The 23055-nt window shown below is 40.6% G+C and overlaps 3 protein-coding genes across 13 annotated transcripts in view; 2 read left to right on the forward strand and 1 right to left on the reverse strand.

Moving 5' to 3' along the window:
- ENOPH1 (enolase-phosphatase 1) overlaps window positions 1–3206 on the reverse strand; it is a 32497-nt gene extending 29291 nt beyond the window's left edge. The window contains exon 1 of one of the 5 annotated variants that reach the window (XM_019794544.2): window positions 2826–3206. Coding sequence is in view for 2 of the 5 variants with exons in the window: in XM_034671626.1 (XP_034527517.1) it covers window positions 2175–2258 (84 nt within the window). In the remaining 3 variants the exon portion in view is untranslated. Of the gene's footprint in view, window positions 1–2174; window positions 2492–2825 lie in introns of those variants that run through there. The other 4 variants (XM_034671626.1, XM_002912474.4, XM_034671628.1 and 1 more) reach the window with 4 other exon arrangements.
- Window positions 3207–3244: 38 nt separating this feature from the next.
- On the forward strand, window positions 3245–16229 carry HNRNPDL (heterogeneous nuclear ribonucleoprotein D like). Of its 7 annotated transcripts, none has more exons than XM_034671620.1 (9): window positions 3245–3880; window positions 4676–4844; window positions 4945–5106; window positions 5586–5717; window positions 5860–5974; window positions 6517–6687; window positions 7040–7132; window positions 7506–9981; window positions 16164–16229. In XM_034671620.1, exons 1-7 carry the CDS (start codon window positions 3438–3440, stop codon window positions 7108–7110), a joined length of 1263 nt encoding a protein of 420 aa, XP_034527511.1. In that variant the 5' UTR covers window positions 3245–3437; the 3' UTR covers window positions 7111–7132; window positions 7506–9981; window positions 16164–16229. The 7 variants fall into 7 exon arrangements, with proteins under 7 accessions (XP_034527511.1, XP_034527512.1, XP_034527513.1 ...); XM_034671621.1 differs by having other exon boundaries at window positions 8291–9981; XM_034671622.1 differs by lacking the exon at window positions 16164–16229 and having other exon boundaries at window positions 7506–7610; window positions 8291–8327.
- LOC117804322 lies at window positions 11663–14737 on the forward strand. The gene is made up of 6 exons (XM_034670942.1): window positions 11663–11718; window positions 12042–12156; window positions 12699–12869; window positions 13222–13314; window positions 13688–13792; window positions 14473–14737. The coding sequence occupies exons 1-6, from the start codon at window positions 11663–11665 to the stop codon at window positions 14536–14538; spliced, it is 606 nt and encodes a 201-aa protein (XP_034526833.1). The 3' UTR covers window positions 14539–14737.
- Window positions 16230–23055: the final 6826 nt, after the last annotated feature.

Below are 23055 nucleotides of genomic sequence, written 5' to 3' on the forward strand. Positions count from 1 at the left end.
AAAAGGTGTTTAGAAGATTAATGCTTGACATACTCTGCTAAAAGTTTTTTGTTCAAGTAAATTTGTGAAATGTCACTCTCTTGAAGACTCATTAAACATATATGTGTGTGCATGTATATGATATAAAGGCTCTGAGAAGTTGTGCAATAAAGAAACCAGCTGAATATGTATAGCCTAACATTCCCCAAAAGTGCATTTAATAATGGAATCCTTTTTGCAGAATTACTATAAAAATCCACACAGACTTAACGTTCTTCTGAATATTCTTTTGGAAACAACAGTTTTGATAAACTAATGTGTAACAAATTAATAATAGCTTATTAGGTTATAACAGATTAATAATTAATGTGAATAAAATAAAGACAGATTACAGGACAAAGCACAAGAAACTATCCTTTAAACAAAACCCCTGAAATGAGCACTGATGAATCACTAAACTCTACCCTGAAACTAATAATACACTAACTTGAATTTAAATTAAAAAAATAAATAAAATTTAAAAAATAAACAAAACCCCCCAAAATCATTTTTTCAGCCTGCCTTGACTTTACTTATAGATGAGTGTCAAACTTTAAAAAAAAAAAAAAAAGATCTATTTAGGCGATGAAGGCATTTTAACTCTCAGAAAGATGTCAGAATAAGTCTACCATAAACAAAGATTTCAAGAAGTGGCTCCTGTCATCTGGCAAAAGACAGGATTGGTTGGGGAGTGGGGTGGGGGAGTGGAGAGGTGGGAGAGGCACCTATGATGTTTTGTTACAAAACTGATTTGCATGAGGTATCTAGTCCTTAATCAACTTTCCAAGAATAGTACATAATCTTATGCTGTATCACTACCTCTCCTGTCATTATCCCTGGTGGAGTTAATAAGCTGTGAACTATAACCCATAAAGACAAGGAATCCTTTCTTCTCTGAAAACTCTGAGAAAGCAGCTATTCTGTCAGTCATTAAAGGGAAAAAAGTCAACCCCATTACCAGCATTTGGTCAATCCTGAATATTTCTACAGAGGCCTCCGGTGTGATTAAAAACTAAGGAAAAAAAAATGTCAAACTAGATTTCTTAAGAACTTGTGCTAAGATGGTTTGTGATTCTTCTAAAAAATTTGTAAGTGGTTGTTATATTGGAGTCCTAAAAGTGTACACTGATTTTACATTATAATCCACATCAAGAAAAACATTCTTCATAGGTAATCTTAAAAATAAAACTAACTTTAAAAAATTTAAAAGACTGCTCAATCTATTGGAAGATGGGTTTTTCCTACATTGTAAACAGTATATTATTGTACGCAAACCCTTCTAGTTAATGCTTTCATCTTAAACAGAAATCGAATAAAGCGTAGACTAGGCCCGAGGAATTCTTTTTAAAGTTATACTGATATTTAATATTTAGGTATTGATAGAATATAGGGTTTTTTTTTTTAAGCCCTGCTATAATGCAGAGCTTTAAGTTTACGAATTAGGCGTAGACAATTGTTTGGTTAATAGTGATATCCTAGAATAGAGGCTTTGGGTAAGAGGTTCAAGTTTCCACGGTTTTCAGAGGAAAATGAACGTAATCTAGACCTGTTTGCTCTATAGCTTAATAAATCAGCACTGCATTCCGCAGTGCCTAGTCCAATAACATAAAAAGTGCAGTTCGGCCACTAATAGCAGGAGTGGGAAGGGGCGAAGAGTTAACCACCACGGCCCAAGATACCAGGGCTACCTGAAAAGTCATCTTGACACTTCAATCTACGTTTTGCAGGACTAGAAGCCTCCAGAACCACTGAATCGCGGCCGCCGCCTAGCCAGGCCCAACCCAGAGCCAAGCACGCGCTCACCTGCGGGGCGACCGGGCGCACACCTGGCCGGGGGCGGGGGGGCACGTTCCCTTTCCCCAACCGGACGTATCTGCCCTCCTCCACCCTTTTTCGCCACCATCTCCACCCCTTTCCCATCCATCTGCATTTAACAAGGACAGGGACGGCGGAGGACGAACAGGGTGCGCTGACGAAAAGCATCCCCGCAACCCGTTGCAGCCTCCCTACTTCCTCCCACCCCACAGCGGGTGCAAAGCCACACCACCTCTCCTACGCCTCATGTCTCTGGTACAAGGTATGCAATACTTTAAAAAAAAAATGTTTTTAATTGCCTTTAAGCACAAGTCACTTCCCCGCTCCCTTCCGCCCCTCACCTTCACGAAAGCAATCGGGGTTGTGGTACCTTCGATATCTAACAGGATCACAGTGACTTCGGCGGGCACCGATAGCACGACCATTTCCCTACCGGATGCAACTACCGGAATCGGCCTACTGGTAGGAAGGGCGGAGGGCGGCGCCCACTGCGCCCCCAGCACCGTCCTAGGCTTCCGACAGCCCCGCAAGGATCTCCCACTCGGCAACCGCGTGCGGTCCGAAGCACGAGGAACAGAGCCACCTCCGCGCCCCTGAAGGTGGATAAGACGGTCGCACAGGCGCCCTGAACTACCTAGCTGCCTAGGGCCCTAGGGCACGTGGTCAGGGAAAGGGGGCGGCCCTCGCGGAGTTCCGAGAGGGTGGGGGGAGGTAAAGGCGTCCACGCCGATTGGCCACCAGAGAGCCTCGAACCCGATCCGTCAAAATGGGCCTTGCGTGGGCGGGAACAAAGAAGCGAACGCGGGAGCCGGGTGCGCGGGCGCGCGCGCGCTCTCCGCAGGCTGGTTGAGCGAGCGGGAGAGGCCCGGGGCACGTGCAGACGGGAGCCCCGCGAGTGGCGCGCCGGGGATGTGAGTGCCCCTTGCCCTCTACGGCACCTAGCCCCCTCCCCGCCCACTGCCTCCGCTTTTGCATATTTACAGTAACCTGACCTGGCTCGCGCCCCTCCTCCCGTCCTCAGCCTGCAAAAGAGGCCGTGCTGGGACTCGTTTCCCAGATTGCGTTGGCCTGGGCTCCGGCTGATCGGCTAAGGAGGCCCATAGCGCCTCCTCGGCCCGCGGGCCTGTGGCGGTAGCGGAAGAGGCACCCGCACCGCGCCGCTGTCCGGAGGGGCCACCGCGCGCCCGCTTCCTGTTCGGCTGGTTCCAGCCAGCTCGAGGACAAAACACGCGTGCGCGCGGCAGACGGGCGGGCGGGCCCGCTAGCTGTCTCAGCCGCCGGCACCGGGCGCAGTCCGCCTTTTTTCTGGAGCAACCAGGCCACGGTGCTAATCGATAGCAGCAGCCGCCTCCGCAGCAGTCCGTACTGGGGGACCGAGGGCTTTGGAAAAAGGCGGGGTTGAAGGCTCTTTGCCAGGAGTGGGCTGGACCGGACGCCAGAGACAAAGGCTCTCAAGACAAGAGGGACTGTGGCCCTGCGACGGCGCTGCTCGGGATTTTTAACCCCAGGACTTTTCGCCCCTTCGTTTTTCTCTTCTGACGCTTCTCTCGTCTTAAGCCCGCGTCCCCTTACCCACGACCTCGCTCCTCACCGGGAGGGCCGCGATGGAGGTCCCGCCCCGGCTTTCCCATGTGCCGCCGCCATTGTTCCCCTCCGCTCCCGCTACTTTAGCCTCCCGCAGCCTTTCCCATTGGCGGCCACGGGCGCCGCGGCAGCTCGCCCCTCTCCTCCCTTCGCTCGCTCCCAGCTCCGCCCGGCAGGGGGCGCGCCGGGCCCAGCGCCACGTCACCGCCCAGCAGCCCTCCCGATTGGCGGGCGGGGCGGCTATAAAGGGAGGGCGCAGGCGGCGCCCGGATCTCTTCCGCCGCCATTTTAAATCCAGCTCCATACAACGCTCAGCCGCCGCTGCTGCCGCGACCCGGACTGCGCGCCAGCACCCCTCGGCCGACAACTCCGCCACCATGGAGGACATGAACGAGTACAGCAACATAGAGGAATTCGCAGAGGGATCCAAGATCAACGCGAGCAAGAATCAGCAGGATGACGGGTACCACACGCTTCTCCTCTGTTCCCCCTCCCCCAGCGCGCCTCACGCGCTCTTCATCCCTTGGGAGCCGCGCGCTGCCCCGGTTCTTGCCCCGAGTCGATTCCCCGCGTGCCCGCTGGGCCCCACTACCTTGGGGGGAAGAGGAAAGTAGGAGACGGAGGGGGTGACTAGAGAGGCCCGCGGAAGGTGGGGGAAGGGCGGAGGAGTTGGAGGAGGAGGGCGGTGGCGTCTGTGTCCCGAGTGCGCAGGCGCCGCGTGGGGCCTGAGGGGGAGGTGCCGTCCTCGCTGCGCCACATGCTGCAGCTGCCGCCGCCTTTTCATTGTGTCTGTGTAAGGGCCCCCGCACAGCTTTCATGGGGAAAGTTGAGGGAATTCTTAGTTTGGGAATCAGTGTGTGACTGGTACCCGGATCCCCAGTACGCGTTAACGAGTTCTTGAGGTGGAACATTGCCTTGACAGCTGTGGAAGAGGGTGGACCTAAGTTGTGAGGGATCAGTTTAGGAAGTTGGATTTCAAAAACTTAGGTAATGTGGAACATACTTTGTTGGCCTCGTTTAAATTTTGTATTATGCAGTATGGTGAGCAAGCTCTCCACTGTTTCGAATAAGTGACCTCGATGGAATTGGGATTTTGTGGTCTTTTGTTGATATGTGAACTGTAGACACAGATTGAATTAACTTGCATATACGGTTAAAGTTGCCCCTACTTATTTCGTAGTTGAACATAATTCCAGAAGTGAAGTAATCCTTGAGGTGCTGCTAATCTTTTTTTTTTTTTAAATAACTTTATTTCTAGTAAAATGTTTATTGGAGGCTTGAGCTGGGATACAAGCAAGAAAGATCTGACTGAATATTTGTCTCGATTTGGGGAAGTTGTAGACTGTACAATTAAAACAGATCCAGTGACTGGAAGATCGAGAGGATTTGGATTTGTGCTTTTCAAAGATGCTGCTAGTGTTGATAAGGTAGGAACAGGTTTTGCACTGTGCTGCTTCTGCGTCCTTTTTTGCAAATTGTTTGGGGATTTGGTTGTATATTGTCAGATTAAATACATTTGTCTTCTAGGTTTTGGAACTGAAAGAACACAAACTGGATGGCAAATTGATAGACCCCAAAAGGGCCAAAGCTTTAAAAGGGAAGGAACCCCCCAAAAAGGTTTTTGTGGGTGGATTGAGCCCAGATACTTCTGAAGAACAAATTAAAGAATATTTTGGAGCCTTTGGAGAGGTGCGCTGTATGATTATGTTTATATGTCTTTCATACTTGGTGTGTTTATGTAATGTTACTCCCCAGCTTTTTACAGAACCAATTGATTTGTCAGGTGAGGAGGAGGTTAAATTAACTGCTCAGATCCCTTCTAGTCACTGTACCTTAATCGCTGTTTTCTGTGCTGTAATGGAAACCAACATAACTTATTTTGGCCAAAACACAGGTGTTTGGGGTGGTCAGTGTTTGGACTTACCAACCAGTGGCATCTGTTGGGTGCAAAATGATATTAAATGAAGTTTTGCTCTTCTCTAAATGCTTCACCGATGAATCTTTGTGTTGCAATGTTGATAATAAAATGAGTTTCCATACAGACATAACCTGACTAGAATAACATGCAGCATGTTATATTGAAGCTTGAAGAGGATCTTTGGCATTGTAATACCTTCTGGTAGCTGTTATCATTGCTGGATGATCTTGAGTGTGCTTCTTGGTTTCAGATTGAAAATATTGAACTTCCCATGGATACAAAAACAAATGAAAGAAGAGGATTTTGTTTTATCACATACACAGACGAAGAGCCAGTAAAGAAATTGTTAGAAAGCAGATATCATCAAATTGGTTCTGGGAAGGTAAAGACATTCTGCTTCTATTAGTGAAAATTTTGAAGGTGGTTTTTTTGTTTGCTTTGTTCAGTGAGATTTCTCAATTTGTTTTGAGAAGAATACAATGGCTTGACGTTACAGTAAAGATTTTTTTTTAATGTGTTTATAGTGTGAAATTAAAGTTGCACAACCCAAAGAGGTATATAGGCAGCAACAGCAACAACAAAAAGGAGGAAGAGGTGCTGCAGCTGGTGGACGAGGTGGTACTAGGGGTCGTGGACGAGGTGAGGTTTAATTCTTTGGAACTGAATTCTTTGAGAATGATTCCGTGGTTTAAGCTGTAAACTGCTAAATAGGAATAAGCCCATAAGAAAGTAAAGCAAGATTTTCAACATAAAAGGTGCTCAAGTTAGTGGGTGGGTTTTTGTTATTTAGTGTACTGGCGTCAGTAAAAAGAATGGTCACTGTGACAGTGTCTTTACTAATGGGAAAATAATAATCAATTTAATGTAGTTAAGATTACATGATAACACCATAGGGTCCTGGGTTTCTTTGGGCAGGAGTCCTTGTTTTAAAACTAAACAGCCTACCTGTCTTCACTTTTGTTCTGATTTTCCATTAAAGTTAGGAAGCTTGATAATTGGCACAATTGGACTTTCTGCCCCCTTCTATCACAACTGGAATAACAACTTTCTCAGTCAGATAACTACATAGATGTCCATTCCACCTGCTTAAGATTTTCAGAGTGAGAGACAGGAACACAACATTTTATGTTAGGATTGGGGGTCAGAAGTTGTTTCCTAACAATCATTGTGCATTGTTTCAGGTCAGGGCCAAAACTGGAACCAAGGATTTAATAACTATTATGATCAAGGATATGGAAATTACAATAGTGCCTATGGTGGTGATCAAAACTATAGTGGCTATGGCGGCTATGATTATACTGGGTATAACTATGGGAACTATGGATATGGACAGGGATATGCAGACTACAGTGGTAAGAATATTTAACTTAATTTCATAAACCAATGGTATTAAAATTCCATGTTAAAGTACAGTCCCATTCTGAAACTGTTTGTGTATGGGTTTTCCGTTCTTGAAGTGTTTGGAGTTAACGTTTTTAGGCATTTGATAGTCATCGGGTGATTATAGTAATGTAAAGATTTTGGATAATAGAAGTGTTCTAGAATATGTGATATATGACTGGTTTATAATGGCTGTTTAAGATATCTGATATTTTTAACATTGGCATGCAGAGTTGTATGTGTTTAGTAGTTTCTAAAGTATTTAAAATGAAACCATTTTGTAGAAAACTATCTTAGTATAATTTTTCTGTGTTTTCAAAATAGGCCAACAGAGCACTTATGGCAAGGCATCTCGAGGGGGTGGCAATCACCAAAACAATTACCAGCCATACTAAAGGAGGACGTTGGAGAAAACAGGTGTGTGTAAGAGTACAAGAAACCAGTGGAAATGTCTAATTTAATTTAAAGATCAATAGACAAATGAAAAATAAGTAAAAACAAAATATTATGTAGTCTGTTTTTACTAAATTGTTAACTTTTTAATTGCTTTATGAGCCTGTTTTGCCTAAAGTGTCTATAGATCTTTAACTTTAAAGTCTTATCTCACTTTCTTTAGTACTACAGAAAAACTTAAGAGTTTTTCTGTTTGCTTTGTGTACCAGGTGGTCTAGAGGAATAATTAAACTTTTTTAGAACTATTAACAGGTAAAGTACTGAAATGGGTACAACTTAAGGAAAACAAGAATGTTGTCTTCTAACTCTGACATTATACCTTGTTTGTACCCGCCAGCGGGAACTTCATTGCAGGCCGTGTGTCACCCTGACCACGTCTATCTCTGGGGGTCGCACGTTGCGGGCAGAGCGCAAGGCATACACCAGAAAACGCTGTCCTGTGGTATGGTCTCTTCCAACTTCATGTACCAGCGTAAAGATTAAAGTGGAAAACTTCAGACTTTGGCTTCTTTTTTAATCTTTTTGAAGATTAAGTGTCTAAACTTAACTTAAATGGTTTTTTACAGGAGTTAAAGTACATAAATGCCTTTTTACAGCTTAATCATTTTTGGTCTTCTGTTTAGTGTTGTATTTCAATTGTGGAGCCTCATTTTAAGTGTTCATTCTTTAAGATTTAATGCTTGCTTTTTCTTTTTATAGCTAATAGTGAAATCTACAAACCAAAACAAGAACTTTAAAATCTGGGATATGAATTAAAGATCATATGCACACAGCAATTTGTTTCCTTAAAATACAATAAGCCTATTAGAAATTCATCTTTGTAAGAGCGTTTTTGGCTTACTAGAGATACTTCTAGTAGACCTTAATCTAGCACAGTTCAACCTGTGAATATGGGAAGATTGCATTCCCCAATTCCTTAACTAAATTTAAATTTAGCATCGTTTGGGAATTCCAGGGTGAATTTATTAAAGACCCAAATTACATTTTGCCATCGAATATGCATGTGATCTTTAATTATTGAAGAAAAGAATAAATTGAGGACTTAAAACAATTCATGAAAGTGGACCTTTGAAAGCTTTCAGAGTTGCACGAAACTAATTGCTATTTTGTTTTTGTTTTTAGGAGGAGAGTGCTAAAGTTAACCCATCTTGCAGGACGACATTGAAGATCGGTCTTCTGTTGATCTAAGATGATTATTTTGTAAAAGACTTTCTAGTGTACAAGACACAACTGTGTCCAACTGTATATAGCCGCCAGTTAGTTTTCTTTGTTTTTACTTTGTCTTTTGCTATCTGTGTTATGACTCGATGTGGATTTGTGTTTATACAAATTTTATTTGTATGATTTCATGTTAAACCTCAAATAAATGCTTCCTTATGTGATTGTTTTTCTGCGTCAGGTACTAAATAGCTCTGTAAAAGTGTAATTTAAAATAAGCAATAATTAAGGCACAGTTTATTTTGTAGGGAGTATTGGTCCGTAGGGAGAAACTGTGGTCCTTTATGAATAGCCAGCTACAGTGTCCTTCTGTTCCCCATTTTTGTTAGATGTATATTATCCTCTAAGGCTTCATTTCCCTGCTAAATTGAGGCTTCTACCACACCTTTAACGTTTCTTCTCTGTATATCTGGAGACCTTGTCATAAGGTTGTCATTAGTGGAAGCTTTCTAGCAGACCATGAATCTTCTGGACTAGGTCTTGGAAAGTGCACCTTTTTGGCACAAAGCACGTTGGTAGCTCCTTTCATGAATAGAAAAGATTGTGCTTTGTTCCTGTCTCTGGGAAGCCATTTGTTAAAGATATGCTAAATCAGACTTAATCAGTGGCCTGCTAGAAAGAGCTTTGGCTAATCATAATACCATAATGACTAGTTGTTTTCTTGGTTAAAATGTCCAGATACACCCAGGGAAAAGGCACTGTTAAACTGTAGGAGCTACAGTTTGAGTATCAAAAACAGTTAAATTTTAACAAGCATTTTTGGCAGATAGGTATGAGGTGGTTAAAATTTGAGCAAAAGTTAGGTTCAGGTATTTGAAGTAGTGGCTGAGGAAATTAGTTATATTCTGTTGGTATTGTCACAGCAAGCACCAAGCTGAACAAAACGTTTTCTATTGGGGCATTTTTAGGAAGCTATATTGGGTGTTAACTGTTAACGTGGTGTGAGTTCTTAGAAAAAGTCATGGTAGTAGATTTCATTTTTAATGCATTAGTGCATGAACTGAGTAGTTAAGCATACCCAGATTCAGACATAGGGAGGATTAGTGGGGAAAAGTATACTTTAAGTTTTACATAGGTCAGTGCAAATCTAAGCGATAGTCATTAAAACATCTTGGTGCATTGAAGAGCAGTTTTAGCCCTAGATTTGGGAGAATTTTCCTGGGTAAACCGAAGTTTTGAATTTAACATTCAGTGTAGTTGGATTTAAGTTTTGTTTACTGTGGTTCCACATTAGTCTATAGGATTGACATACATGTTCACATGCGGAATAGTTGACCTCATCTTCAAATGTAAATTTTTTATGCTGATGAACCTGCCTTTTGTTTCATTTGGTGCCTGCAATTTTCTTTGTTCAATGATGTTTGTACTTGCTGGCTATCAAGTTAAATGCACTTGGCCTCCTTTTGCTCCTGTTTTGCTATTTGACCGTAAACCTAGGCCAAGTACCAATGTTGGTTATTGCAAGGGACTGTTTATTATTTCAACATGCAACCTTAGGGAACAAGGGAGATTTTCGTTTTAAGTTATGTTGTCAAAGTCTGTAGGTGCAGCGTCTTTAGGGCAGTGAATCCTGTTAAGTTCAAATTTATGATTAGGTGAGAAGNCGAGTACAGCAACATAGAGGAATTCGCAGAGGGATCCAAGATCAACGCGAGCAAGAATCAGCAGGATGACGGGTACCACACGCTTCTCCTCTGTTCCCCCTCCCCCAGCGCGCCTCACGCGCTCTTCATCCCTTGGGAGCCGCGCGCTGCCCCGGTTCTTGCCCCGAGTCGATTCCCCGCGTGCCCGCTGGGCCCCACTACCTTGGGGGGAAGAGGAAAGTAGGAGACGGAGGGGGTGACTAGAGAGGCCCGCGGAAGGTGGGGGAAGGGCGGAGGAGTTGGAGGAGGAGGGCGGTGGCGTCTGTGTCCCGAGTGCGCAGGCGCCGCGTGGGGCCTGAGGGGGAGGTGCCGTCCTCGCTGCGCCACATGCTGCAGCTGCCGCCGCCTTTTCATTGTGTCTGTGTAAGGGCCCCCGCACAGCTTTCATGGGGAAAGTTGAGGGAATTCTTAGTTTGGGAATCAGTGTGTGACTGGTACCCGGATCCCCAGTACGCGTTAACGAGTTCTTGAGGTGGAACATTGCCTTGACAGCTGTGGAAGAGGGTGGACCTAAGTTGTGAGGGATCAGTTTAGGAAGTTGGATTTCAAAAACTTAGGTAATGTGGAACATACTTTGTTGGCCTCGTTTAAATTTTGTATTATGCAGTATGGTGAGCAAGCTCTCCACTGTTTCGAATAAGTGACCTCGATGGAATTGGGATTTTGTGGTCTTTTGTTGATATGTGAACTGTAGACACAGATTGAATTAACTTGCATATACGGTTAAAGTTGCCCCTACTTATTTCGTAGTTGAACATAATTCCAGAAGTGAAGTAATCCTTGAGGTGCTGCTAATCTTTTTTTTTTTTTAAATAACTTTATTTCTAGTAAAATGTTTATTGGAGGCTTGAGCTGGGATACAAGCAAGAAAGATCTGACTGAATATTTGTCTCGATTTGGGGAAGTTGTAGACTGTACAATTAAAACAGATCCAGTGACTGGAAGATCGAGAGGATTTGGATTTGTGCTTTTCAAAGATGCTGCTAGTGTTGATAAGGTTTTGACAGGTTTTGCACTGTGCTGCTTCTGCGTCCTTTTTTGCAAATTGTTTGGGGATTTGGTTGTATATTGTCAGATTAAATACATTTGTCTTCTAGGTTTTGGAACTGAAAGAACACAAACTGGATGGCAAATTGATAGACCCCAAAAGGGCCAAAGCTTTAAAAGGGAAGGAACCCCCCAAAAAGGTTTTTGTGGGTGGATTGAGCCCAGATACTTCTGAAGAACAAATTAAAGAATATTTTGGAGCCTTTGGAGAGGTGCGCTGTATGATTATGTTTATATGTCTTTCATACTTGGTGTGTTTATGTAATGTTACTCCCCAGCTTTTTACAGAACCAATTGATTTGTCAGGTGAGGAGGAGGTTAAATTAACTGCTCAGATCCCTTCTAGTCACTGTACCTTAATCGCTGTTTTCTGTGCTGTAATGGAAACCAACATAACTTATTTTGGCCAAAACACAGGTGTTTGGGGTGGTCAGTGTTTGGACTTACCAACCAGTGGCATCTGTTGGGTGCAAAATGATATTAAATGAAGTTTTGCTCTTCTCTAAATGCTTCACCGATGAATCTTTGTGTTGCAATGTTGATAATAAAATGAGTTTCCATACAGACATAACCTGACTAGAATAACATGCAGCATGTTATATTGAAGCTTGAAGAGGATCTTTGGCATTGTAATACCTTCTGGTAGCTGTTATCATTGCTGGATGATCTTGAGTGTGCTTCTTGGTTTCAGATTGAAAATATTGAACTTCCCATGGATACAAAAACAAATGAAAGAAGAGGATTTTGTTTTATCACATACACAGACGAAGAGCCAGTAAAGAAATTGTTAGAAAGCAGATATCATCAAATTGGTTCTGGGAAGGTAAAGACATTCTGCTTCTATTAGTGAAAATTTTGAAGGTGGTTTTTTTGTTTGCTTTGTTCAGTGAGATTTCTCAATTTGTTTTGAGAAGAATACAATGGCTTGACGTTACAGTAAAGATTTTTTTTTAATGTGTTTATAGTGTGAAATTAAAGTTGCACAACCCAAAGAGGTATATAGGCAGCAACAGCAACAACAAAAAGGAGGAAGAGGTGCTGCAGCTGGTGGACGAGGTGGTACTAGGGGTCGTGGACGAGGTGAGGTTTAATTCTTTGGAACTGAATTCTTTGAGAATGATTCCGTGGTTTAAGCTGTAAACTGCTAAATAGGAATAAGCCCATAAGAAAGTAAAGCAAGATTTTCAACATAAAAGGTGCTCAAGTTAGTGGGTGGGTTTTTGTTATTTAGTGTACTGGCGTCAGTAAAAAGAATGGTCACTGTGACAGTGTCTTTACTAATGGGAAAATAATAATCAATTTAATGTAGTTAAGATTACATGATAACACCATAGGGTCCTGGGTTTCTTTGGGCAGGAGTCCTTGTTTTAAAACTAAACAGCCTACCTGTCTTCACTTTTGTTCTGATTTTCCATTAAAGTTAGGAAGCTTGATAATTGGCACAATTGGACTTTCTGCCCCCTTCTATCACAACTGGAATAACAACTTTCTCAGTCAGATAACTACATAGATGTCCATTCCACCTGCTTAAGATTTTCAGAGTGAGAGACAGGAACACAACATTTTATGTTAGGATTGGGGGTCAGAAGTTGTTTCCTAACAATCATTGTGCATTGTTTCAGGTCAGGGCCAAAACTGGAACCAAGGATTTAATAACTATTATGATCAAGGATATGGAAATTACAATAGTGCCTATGGTGGTGATCAAAACTATAGTGGCTATGGCGGCTATGATTATACTGGGTATAACTATGGGAACTATGGATATGGACAGGGATATGCAGACTACAGTGGTAAGAATATTTAACTTAATTTCATAAACCAATGGTATTAAAATTCCATGTTAAAGTACAGTCCCATTCTGAAACTGTTTGTGTATGGGTTTTCCGTTCTTGAAGTGTTTGGAGTTAACGTTTTTAGGCATTTGATAGTCATCGGGTGATTATAGTAATGTAAAGATTTTGGATAATAGAAGTGTTCTAGAATATGTGATATATGACTGGTTTATAATGGCTGTTTAAGATATCTGATATTTTTAACATTGGCATGCAGAGTTGTATGTGTTTAGTAGTTTCTAAAGTATTTAAAATGAAACCATTTTGTAGAAAACTATCTTAGTATAATTTTTCTGTGTTTTCAAAATAGGCCAACAGAGCACTTATGGCAAGGCATCTCGAGGGGGTGGCAATCACCAAAACAATTACCAGCCATACTAAAGGAGGACGTTGGAGAAAACAGGTGTGTGTAAGAGTACAAGAAACCAGTGGAAATGTCTAATTTAATTTAAAGATCAATAGACAAATGAAAAATAAGTAAAAACAAAATATTATGTAGTCTGTTTTTACTAAATTGTTAACTTTTTAATTGCTTTATGAGCCTGTTTTGCCTAAAGTGTCTATAGATCTTTAACTTTAAAGTCTTATCTCACTTTCTTTAGTACTACAGAAAAACTTAAGAGTTTTTCTGTTTGCTTTGTGTACCAGGTGGTCTAGAGGAATAATTAAACTTTTTTAGAACTATTAACAGGTAAAGTACTGAAATGGGTACAACTTAAGGAAAACAAGAATGTTGTCTTCTAACTCTGACATTATACCTTGTTTGTACCCGCCAGCGGGAACTTCATTGCAGGCCGTGTGTCACCCTGACCACGTCTATCTCTGGGGGTCGCACGTTGCGGGCAGAGCGCAAGGCATACACCAGAAAACGCTGTCCTGTGGTATGGTCTCTTCCAACTTCATGTACCAGCGTAAAGATTAAAGTGGAAAACTTCAGACTTTGGCTTCTTTTTTAATCTTTTTGAAGATTAAGTGTCTAAACTTAACTTAAATGGTTTTTTACAGGAGTTAAAGTACATAAATGCCTTTTTACAGCTTAATCATTTTTGGTCTTCTGTTTAGTGTTGTATTTCAATTGTGGAGCCTCATTTTAAGTGTTCATTCTTTAAGATTTAATGCTTGCTTTTTCTTTTTATAGCTAATAGTGAAATCTACAAACCAAAACAAGAACTTTAAAATCTGGGATATGAATTAAAGATCATATGCACACAGCAATTTGTTTCCTTAAAATACAATAAGCCTATTAGAAATTCATCTTTGTAAGAGCGTTTTTGGCTTACTAGAGATACTTCTAGTAGACCTTAATCTAGCACAGTTCAACCTGTGAATATGGGAAGATTGCATTCCCCAATTCCTTAACTAAATTTAAATTTAGCATCGTTTGGGAATTCCAGGGTGAATTTATTAAAGACCCAAATTACATTTTGCCATCGAATATGCATGTGATCTTTAATTATTGAAGAAAAGAATAAATTGAGGACTTAAAACAATTCATGAAAGTGGACCTTTGAAAGCTTTCAGAGTTGCACGAAACTAATTGCTATTTTGTTTTTGTTTTTAGGAGGAGAGTGCTAAAGTTAACCCATCTTGCAGGACGACATTGAAGATCGGTCTTCTGTTGATCTAAGATGATTATTTTGTAAAAGACTTTCTAGTGTACAAGACACAACTGTGTCCAACTGTATATAGCCGCCAGTTAGTTTTCTTTGTTTTTACTTTGTCTTTTGCTATCTGTGTTATGACTCGATGTGGATTTGTGTTTATACAAATTTTATTTGTATGATTTCATGTTAAACCTCAAATAAATGCTTCCTTATGTGATTGTTTTTCTGCGTCAGGTACTAAATAGCTCTGTAAAAGTGTAATTTAAAATAAGCAATAATTAAGGCACAGTTTATTTTGTAGGGAGTATTGGTCCGTAGGGAGAAACTGTGGTCCTTTATGAATAGCCAGCTACAGTGTCCTTCTGTTCCCCATTTTTGTTAGATGTATATTATCCTCTAAGGCTTCATTTCCCTGCTAAATTGAGGCTTCTACCACACCTTTAACGTTTCTTCTCTGTATATCTGGAGACCTTGTCATAAGGTTGTCATTAGTGGAAGCTTTCTAGCAGACCATGAATCTTCTGGACTAGGTCTTGGAAAGTGCACCTTTTTGGCACAAAGCACGTTGGTAGCTCCTTTCATGAATAGAAAAGATTGTGCTTTGTTCCTGTCTCTGGGAAGCCATTTGTTAAAGATATGCTAAATCAGACTTAATCAGTGGCCTGCTAGAAAGAGCTTTGGCTAATCATAATACCATAATGACTAGTTGTTTTCTTGGTTAAAATGTCCAGATACACCCAGGGAAAAGGCACTGTTAAACTGTAGGAGCTACAGTTTGAGTATCAAAAACAGTTAAATTTTAACAAGCATTTTTGGCAGATAGGTATGAGGTGGTTAAAATTTGAGCAAAAGTTAGGTTCAGGTATTTGAAGTAGTGGCTGAGGAAATTAGTTATATTCTGTTGGTATTGTCACAGCAAGCACCAAGCTGAACAAAACGTTTTCTATTGGGGCATTTTTAGGAAGCTATATTGGGTGTTAACTGTTAACGTGGTGTGAGTTCTTAGAAAAAGTCATGGTAGTAGATTTCATTTTTAATGCATTAGTGCATGAACTGAGTAGTTAAGCATACCCAGATTCAGACATAGGGAGGATTAGTGGGGAAAAGTATACTTTAAGTTTTACATAGGTCAGTGCAAATCTAAGCGATAGTCATTAAAACATCTTGGTGCATTGAAGAGCAGTTTTAGCCCTAGATTTGGGAGAATTTTCCTGGGTAAACCGAAGTTTTGAATTTAACATTCAGTGTAGTTGGATTTAAGTTTTGTTTACTGTGGTTCCACATTAGTCTATAGGATTGACATACATGTTCACATGCGGAATAGTTGACCTCATCTTCAAATGTAAATTTTTTATGCTGATGAACCTGCCTTTTGTTTCATTTGGTGCCTGCAATTTTCTTTGTTCAATGATGTTTGTACTTGCTGGCTATCAAGTTAAATGCACTTGGCCTCCTTTTGCTCCTGTTTTGCTATTTGACCGTAAACCTAGGCCAAGTACCAATGTTGGTTATTGCAAGGGACTGTTTATTATTTCAACATGCAACCTTAGGGAACAAGGGAGATTTTCGTTTTAAGTTATGTTGTCAAAGTCTGTAGGTGCAGCGTCTTTAGGGCAGTGAATCCTGTTAAGTTCAAATTTATGATTAGGTGAGAAGTTGACATTGAGATTGTCCTTTCCCTGATCAAAAATGAATAAAGGCTTTTTAAACAAAATCCAAACTTTTCAGTCAAGTCTTGATATATATGACTTTGAAGAAATACACTACATCTAGAGATTGTCTTGAGATTTACAAAAGAACAAAGTAAGAATGCATTTGTTTTTTTTTCCCCAAGGGGCTTTGAACTCTAAATTCAGATTTTAGGCTCTATGAATGCCAACTGATAGAAATTTTAAATACAGCAAGGCTAAGCTGTAGGACTTCATTTGGATGAACGATGAAGTTATCAAGGTGTCATCCTGAAGTATTCATTTAAAACTAATTTGACAAATTTACTTGAAGGCGTGAGGGTGAAAATTCTAAGGTCCTTACAACACAAACATAAGTAGCCTGTGTTACCTTGTTAAATGTGCTTCCTGAATGGTTTTGACCAAGTTCTGTGTGGTAATCATCCTAATAGAAACTTTATTAATTTTACTAATATTAAGTAGTCTCAGTTACAAGATTAAGAATATTAAGATGTCTGTTGGGATACTAACGTGGGTAAGCAGAGCTTTTTTACCATTCCCTGGTGCATCTTTCAAAATGATGACGGGGACTGGATTTTTGCTAATTGTAAATTTTAATACTTGATTTTTAATATCTGGAAATTTCATCTATCCATTACTGAGATTTTTGATAGGATGTCAACCGCAGGATGCCAAGTTTCACTGATTAAAAGTGATTCAAGGACACTGCAGGTGTACTGCAATTTTTTCGTTACCTTTTCTATGAAGTCATTCAAAAATAACTGTCGTAAGACTGGGTTGTTTTTAGGGTCAGTTGGGTTTTGTATTTTTGTCTTGAAATAGTTTAATTGGATGTGCAATTTCAACGAATTTTGGTTGAATGGCAAGAAATAAAAATTCACTTTTGACTTATCAGCCACTGCTTTTTATAAACTAGGGTAGAGCATAGCACCCTCCTGGGATTACAGGGTAATGTATATTCTGAAGACTTGATTTATGTTTTAAGTGGCGGCTTAATCTGGTTTTTTTCTTTCAGTACTCATTCAAGAGGTGTACTCCTTGGGCATCTGGTTGGTTTAGTGGAGGTTGTGTCTTGATCTCCGGGTTTACGTTTGAGCCCCGTGTTGGGTATAGAGATTACTTTTTTAAAAATCTTTAAAAAAGAAGACGTACCCCCCCCATTTTGGGGGAGATACATCTACATCTCAGAGGGTGTTGGGACAGCGTTGGATCTTGAAAAAAGTTTATTCAGTGTACTCCCAATTTGTTACTTAAAATGTAGAAATTTCAAATAACAATGTTTTAAGGTTTGGGTTTATCAAAAGCCAACGCAAATGAGAAATATGTGAGAACCACTATCGAGCAGACAAGTTTCCTTAACGCAACTTTAGTGCTTATCTCTTGAGAATCTAGCCAAAAATGAATTCTGACCCTCCCCCAAAAAATAGCATATCTATATGTAGATATTTCAAGTGTAGTTTCAAAGAAATTTATCTTTGAAAGCCATCTAGTTTTGTTAAGATTTTATTTAATAGCGAGAGAGGGAACACAAGCAGGGGGAGTGGGGGAGGGAGAAACAGGCTCCCTCCTAAGCAAAGAGCTCCATTCGAGTCCTGGCATCATGACCCAAGCTGAATGCAGATGTTAACAACTGAGCCACCCAGGTGCCCCAAAAGCCATCTAGTTTAAAAGGCTCTTGAGGTTTTTGGCTTTTATGGTAACTAAAATTTACTGAATTTGCTATCCTTAATGAGGGTTGCACAAAGGGGTTTCTTCAGATGTTCTCTGCTTGGATATTTGTGTGTTGGCTGGTCAACACTTATAGAGAATGATTGTTTAATTAAAGAACAAGAGTGACTGACCCCACAAAAGGCCCTAGGGCAAAATTTATTAATCTCCTGGTGCGCCTGGGTGGCACAGCGGTTGAGCGTCTGCCTTCGGCTCCGGGCGTAATCCCGGCGGTAGTGGATCGAGCCCCACATCAGGCTCGTCCCCTATGAGCCTGCTTCTTCCTCTCCCACTCCCCCTGCTTGTGTTCCCTGTCTCGCTGGCTGTCTCTGTCTCTGTCGAATAAATAAAATCTTTAAAAAAAAAATTTATTAATCTCCTGGTTTTTCAAATTGGAGAAATTAGCTAATTGGAAATACCAACTCACTACATTTTGGAATCTTCAATTTCTAGCACCTCAAGTATCTCTGAGTCCTAGATTTTGAACAGAAGCTTTCGTCACTTCCAGGAATGACCTGTAAGCATTAAGATTGATCAGCAGTCTTTAATAAAATTAATTCGTAAGTGTGGAGATCTTTGTTGGAAAGTAAGATATTTGTTACTGTTGATCGATTCTTTTTCCTCTAATGAAACTAGAGTCTTGATAAATTGCATGCAGCAAACTATTCATTCTCATGAAAGATCTGTCCTATGGGATTATTGAAGTTTTCTTGAACCATGAGAGAGTTGGGACTTAAGTTTCCCACAGACATTGCAAGCAGAAGGATGAAAGAACAGTGAAAGTAGAGGCTAAATGGTATTTTAGGGTAGTTGCAACATTTTTCATTACCAGGACACCCTTTAAATATATTCTTTCACAGACTCGGGGGGGGGGGTTGTTTTTCATTTTGTTTTTATTTATTGAGAGAATCTCAAGCAGGCTCCATGCCCTGCCCAGAGCCTGATGCGGGGCTCAATGTCACGACTCTGAGAACATGACCTGAGCCAAAATCAAGAGTCAGAGGCTTAACTGACTGAGCCACCCAGGCTCCCCCGGACTGTGTATTTTGAATGGCTATATACTTACCAAATACATTGCTCATTATGTGATGACATTTCTATTAAAAAGACACATAGGGCATCTGGCTGGCTCAGTTGGTAGAACAAACAACTTGATCTCGGGATTCTAAGTTCGAGCCCCACGTTGGGTGTAGAGATTACTTAAAATCTTAAAAAAAAAAAAAAAAGGACATATAGCTGTCAATCAGAATTTTCCACCTGTGATAATTGGCATCATACCACCAACTACAATGCCAACTAAAAGCAAACGATATTTTCATTAGCTTGTGCAGATTTTTTTAAATATGTGATTTCTATCAGACTTTATAAATACTGAAAATAAGTCTTAAGAATTTTCATTACTACTTTCTAGGACTTCAGCACCACACTGACCACATCATTGGAAATAAGGGGAAAAGTGTGTTTTTGAGTATGCATTTCATATTCTGGGGGAAAGTGATTTTTTTTTAAAAGATTTTATTTATTCATTTGACAGAGACAGCCAGCGAGAGAGGGAACACAAGCAGGCGGAGTGGGAGAGGAAGAAGCAGGCTCCTAGCGGAGGAGCCTGATGTGGGGCTCGATCGCAGAACGCTGGGATCACGCCCTGAGCGGAAGGCAGACGCTTAACGACTGCGCCACCCAGGCGCCCCCTGGGGGAAAGTGATTTTAAAATACCTGCAGTATGGATACAATTCAAATTTTTTTGTTTGAAGAATTTTATTTATTTGACAGAGACAGTGAGAGAGCACAAGCAGGGAGAGTAGCAGAGGGAGAGGGAGAAGCAGACTTCCTGCTGAGCAATTCAATGCTCAGCTCAATCCCAAGCCCCTGAGTCGAAGACACTTGACAGATGCCCCAGGTGCCCCAATTCAAATTCTTTAAAATCATGCTTTTGAATGATTTCATCAGAAACAAAAAGACCTCCAAGTTATACCTTTGATCTCATTTAAAATATATACTTCTGTGTTTTTCATATAGTTATTCTTTAGTTACAGTTCATGTAAACTAGGACTTAGAACCTGTCAAAATGAAGAAGAACTTCACCCTGGCCTAGGTCTTCCCTTACTCTTTTAATTAAAGTTATCTTAATTGCTATTAGGATGATGTTTGAGAACACTAAGATATAGACATCAAAAGGATTTTTATTTTTCTTCTATTTCCCATCCGACACAATGACAAATTCAGGGACATCATCTCACTTCCAGTTCTCTGCTGAGAGTGGGATTCTTTATTTATTTTTTTTTATTATAATCTTGACCCCCAAGAGAGGAGGGTCTTGGTGTTAGTGCAGGTGCGGAGATTTGCCACTGACCCATAGCCAAGATTCATAGTACTATGAGGCGAGTGTTCAATATGAATCTTTTTAAATTCTCCTGGGTATAAATATTTGCCCCTTGATGAAATCATCATCTTTCTTCATCAAGGACACCAACGGGGCAAATTTCACTCCTCTGCCTTTAACAGAAACATGCAGACACTCTTAGCTAGGAAAATACACAGGCATTAATTACTGTTCTCTTGACAATTCTGGAAAAGGTATGCAAATTTTTAGTATAAGTTGATTAAGAACAATGATCACAGTTTATTAACTCCGTTTGTTGCCATAAGAAAAGAAAACGCCTTACATGAGGATGTCCGTGGTTCTTAAATTATTCCACAAAATGCTTCGTGAGATCATCTTGTTTATTTATTTAGTGGTACATGGTCACATTTCCATGCATTAGCACATTCCTCTTAGTAGGGTAAGAATATGTTCTCAGGCATACGTCTATATGAGATAAAATTTTCATTAGATTTTTTTTTCAAAAAGTATTTAATACTTCTGTTTTCAGCAACTATGACCTAAGTAATTCAAATTAATCCTTCTGAACACAAGCAGGATGAAATACATTTTTAAGTCTTCTTAAAAGAACTAAAAGAGCTAAAAATATAATGAGAAATTCACCTGGCTAAAATCTAGAGAAGATCAAAACCTAGAAAAGTAGGTCTGGCGTTCAAAGTTGGGTTTGATGGCCTTACCAGACAAAGGGCACAGAAGTCAAAAGCCTAGGCCACCCCAAGTGGAGACTCTGATACCCCAATTACTCCATTAAACTAAGGACTTCCAAAAGACCTGTGAACCCAGTTTCCTCACCTGAGTAGTTAAGGGAAACTTAATCTCAGAATTTAGATTAAGATAGTTCTAGTAAGAGGCCTCAGGTGCCTGGAAAAAGCAAATGAAAATCGTTTCTTCATCCTAGATTTCTGATGGTTTCCACGAATGTTTTTTCAAACATAATGACTGATATATAATAAATTAAAATCCACCATGAGTGAGAATCAACACAATGAACAAATCCAGAAGATACCAGGTCTCCTTGCTTATTACATTGAAATACAATATAAACTTGAAAATACCTCAGGGAAGAGGAAACTATTAAAGCAACACAGTAGATCTGATAAAGAATCGAGTAGAACTTAGACAAATAAAACTATAAATGAAATTAAAAACTAAAGATGGATGGGCCTAAAAAACAGAGTAGATGCAAGTTAAGAATTAGTAAACTGAAGGATAGTTGAGAAGAAACTATCCAAAATGTAGCATGGAAAGACAAAAACGTGAAAATTGCCATGGAGAGCCAGTGCCATAAAGGTTACAGTAGGTAGGCATAACATGTTTAACTGGAGTTCTAGAAGAAGAGACAGAGGCTCCCACAGCAGCCCGCTGAGAGGTGAGCACGGCACACGGGGCGGGACGGCGGAGGAGCCTTAGGCTCTTCCTGTGGGGTGGACGTCACCCCCCCCAAAGTAAAAGAGACAGAATGAGGCAATGTATGAAGAGAAAATGTCTGAAATTTTTCCAGAAGTGATGAAATACAATCTACAGACACTACAGATAAAAGACTGGTATCCAAGATCTACAAAGAACTTCTCAAACTCAATACATGTGAAACAAATAATCAAATCAAAAAATGGGCAGAAGATATGAACAGACACTTTTCCAATGAAGACATACAAATGGCTAACAGACACATGAAAAAATGTTCAAAATCATTAGCCATCAGGGAAATTCAAATCAAAACCACACTGAGATACCACCTTACGCCAGTTAGAATGGCAAAGATAGACAAGGCAAGAANAAATGGACAAGGCAGGAAAAAACAAATGTTGGAGAGGATGTGGAGAAAGGGGATCCCTCCTACACTGTTGGTGGGAATGCAAGTTGGTACAGCCAGTTTGGAAAACAGTGTGGAGTTCCCTTAGAAAGTTAAAAATTGAGCTACCCTATGACCCAGCCATTGCACTACTGGGTATTTACCCCAAAGATACAGACGTAGTGAAGAGAAGGGTCATATGCACCCCAATGTTCATAGCAGCATTGTCCACAATAGCTAAATTGTGGAAGGAGCCGAGATGCCCTTGAACAGATGACTGGATTAAGAAGATGTGGTCCATATTTACAATGGAATATTACTCAGCTATCAGAAAGAACGATTACCCAACATTTGCAGCAACATGGACGGGACTGGAGGAGATTATGCTAAGTGAAATAAGTCAAGCAGAGAAAGACAATTATCATATGGTTTCACTCATTTATGGAACATAAGAAATAGGAAGATCGGTAGGAGAAGGAAGGGAAGAATGAAGGGGGGGTAAACAGAAGGGGGAATGAACCATGAGAGACTGTGGACTCTGGGAAACAAACTGAGGGCTTCAGAGGGGAGGGGGGAGGGGGATTGGGATAGGCCAGTGATGGGTATTAAGGGGCACATATTGCATGGTGCACTGGGTGTTATATGCAAGTAATGAATCATGGAACATTGCATCAAGAACTGGGGACGTACTGTATAGTGACTAATATAACAAATATTTTTTTAAAAAATAAAAAATAAAAAGCTACTGAAGATAAAAAAAAAAAGAAATACAATCTACAGATTCAATATACCAACAAATTGCAAGTAGGAAAAATACAGAGAAATCTATACAGAGATACATTTTGGTGAAACCAAAATGTTTAACAACAAAGAGAAAAACCTCGACAGAAGCTTGCATGAGGGGGCTTCCCTTACTGTGGGCAGCCAGAGAACACTGTGATTCAATGTTTGTACCTGCCACCCTTCTGGC

The sequence above is a fragment of the Ailuropoda melanoleuca genome, chromosome 11 (genome assembly GCF_002007445.2).
Source record: "Ailuropoda melanoleuca isolate Jingjing chromosome 11, ASM200744v2, whole genome shotgun sequence".
NCBI classification, from domain to species: Eukaryota; Metazoa; Chordata; class Mammalia; order Carnivora; family Ursidae; genus Ailuropoda; species Ailuropoda melanoleuca.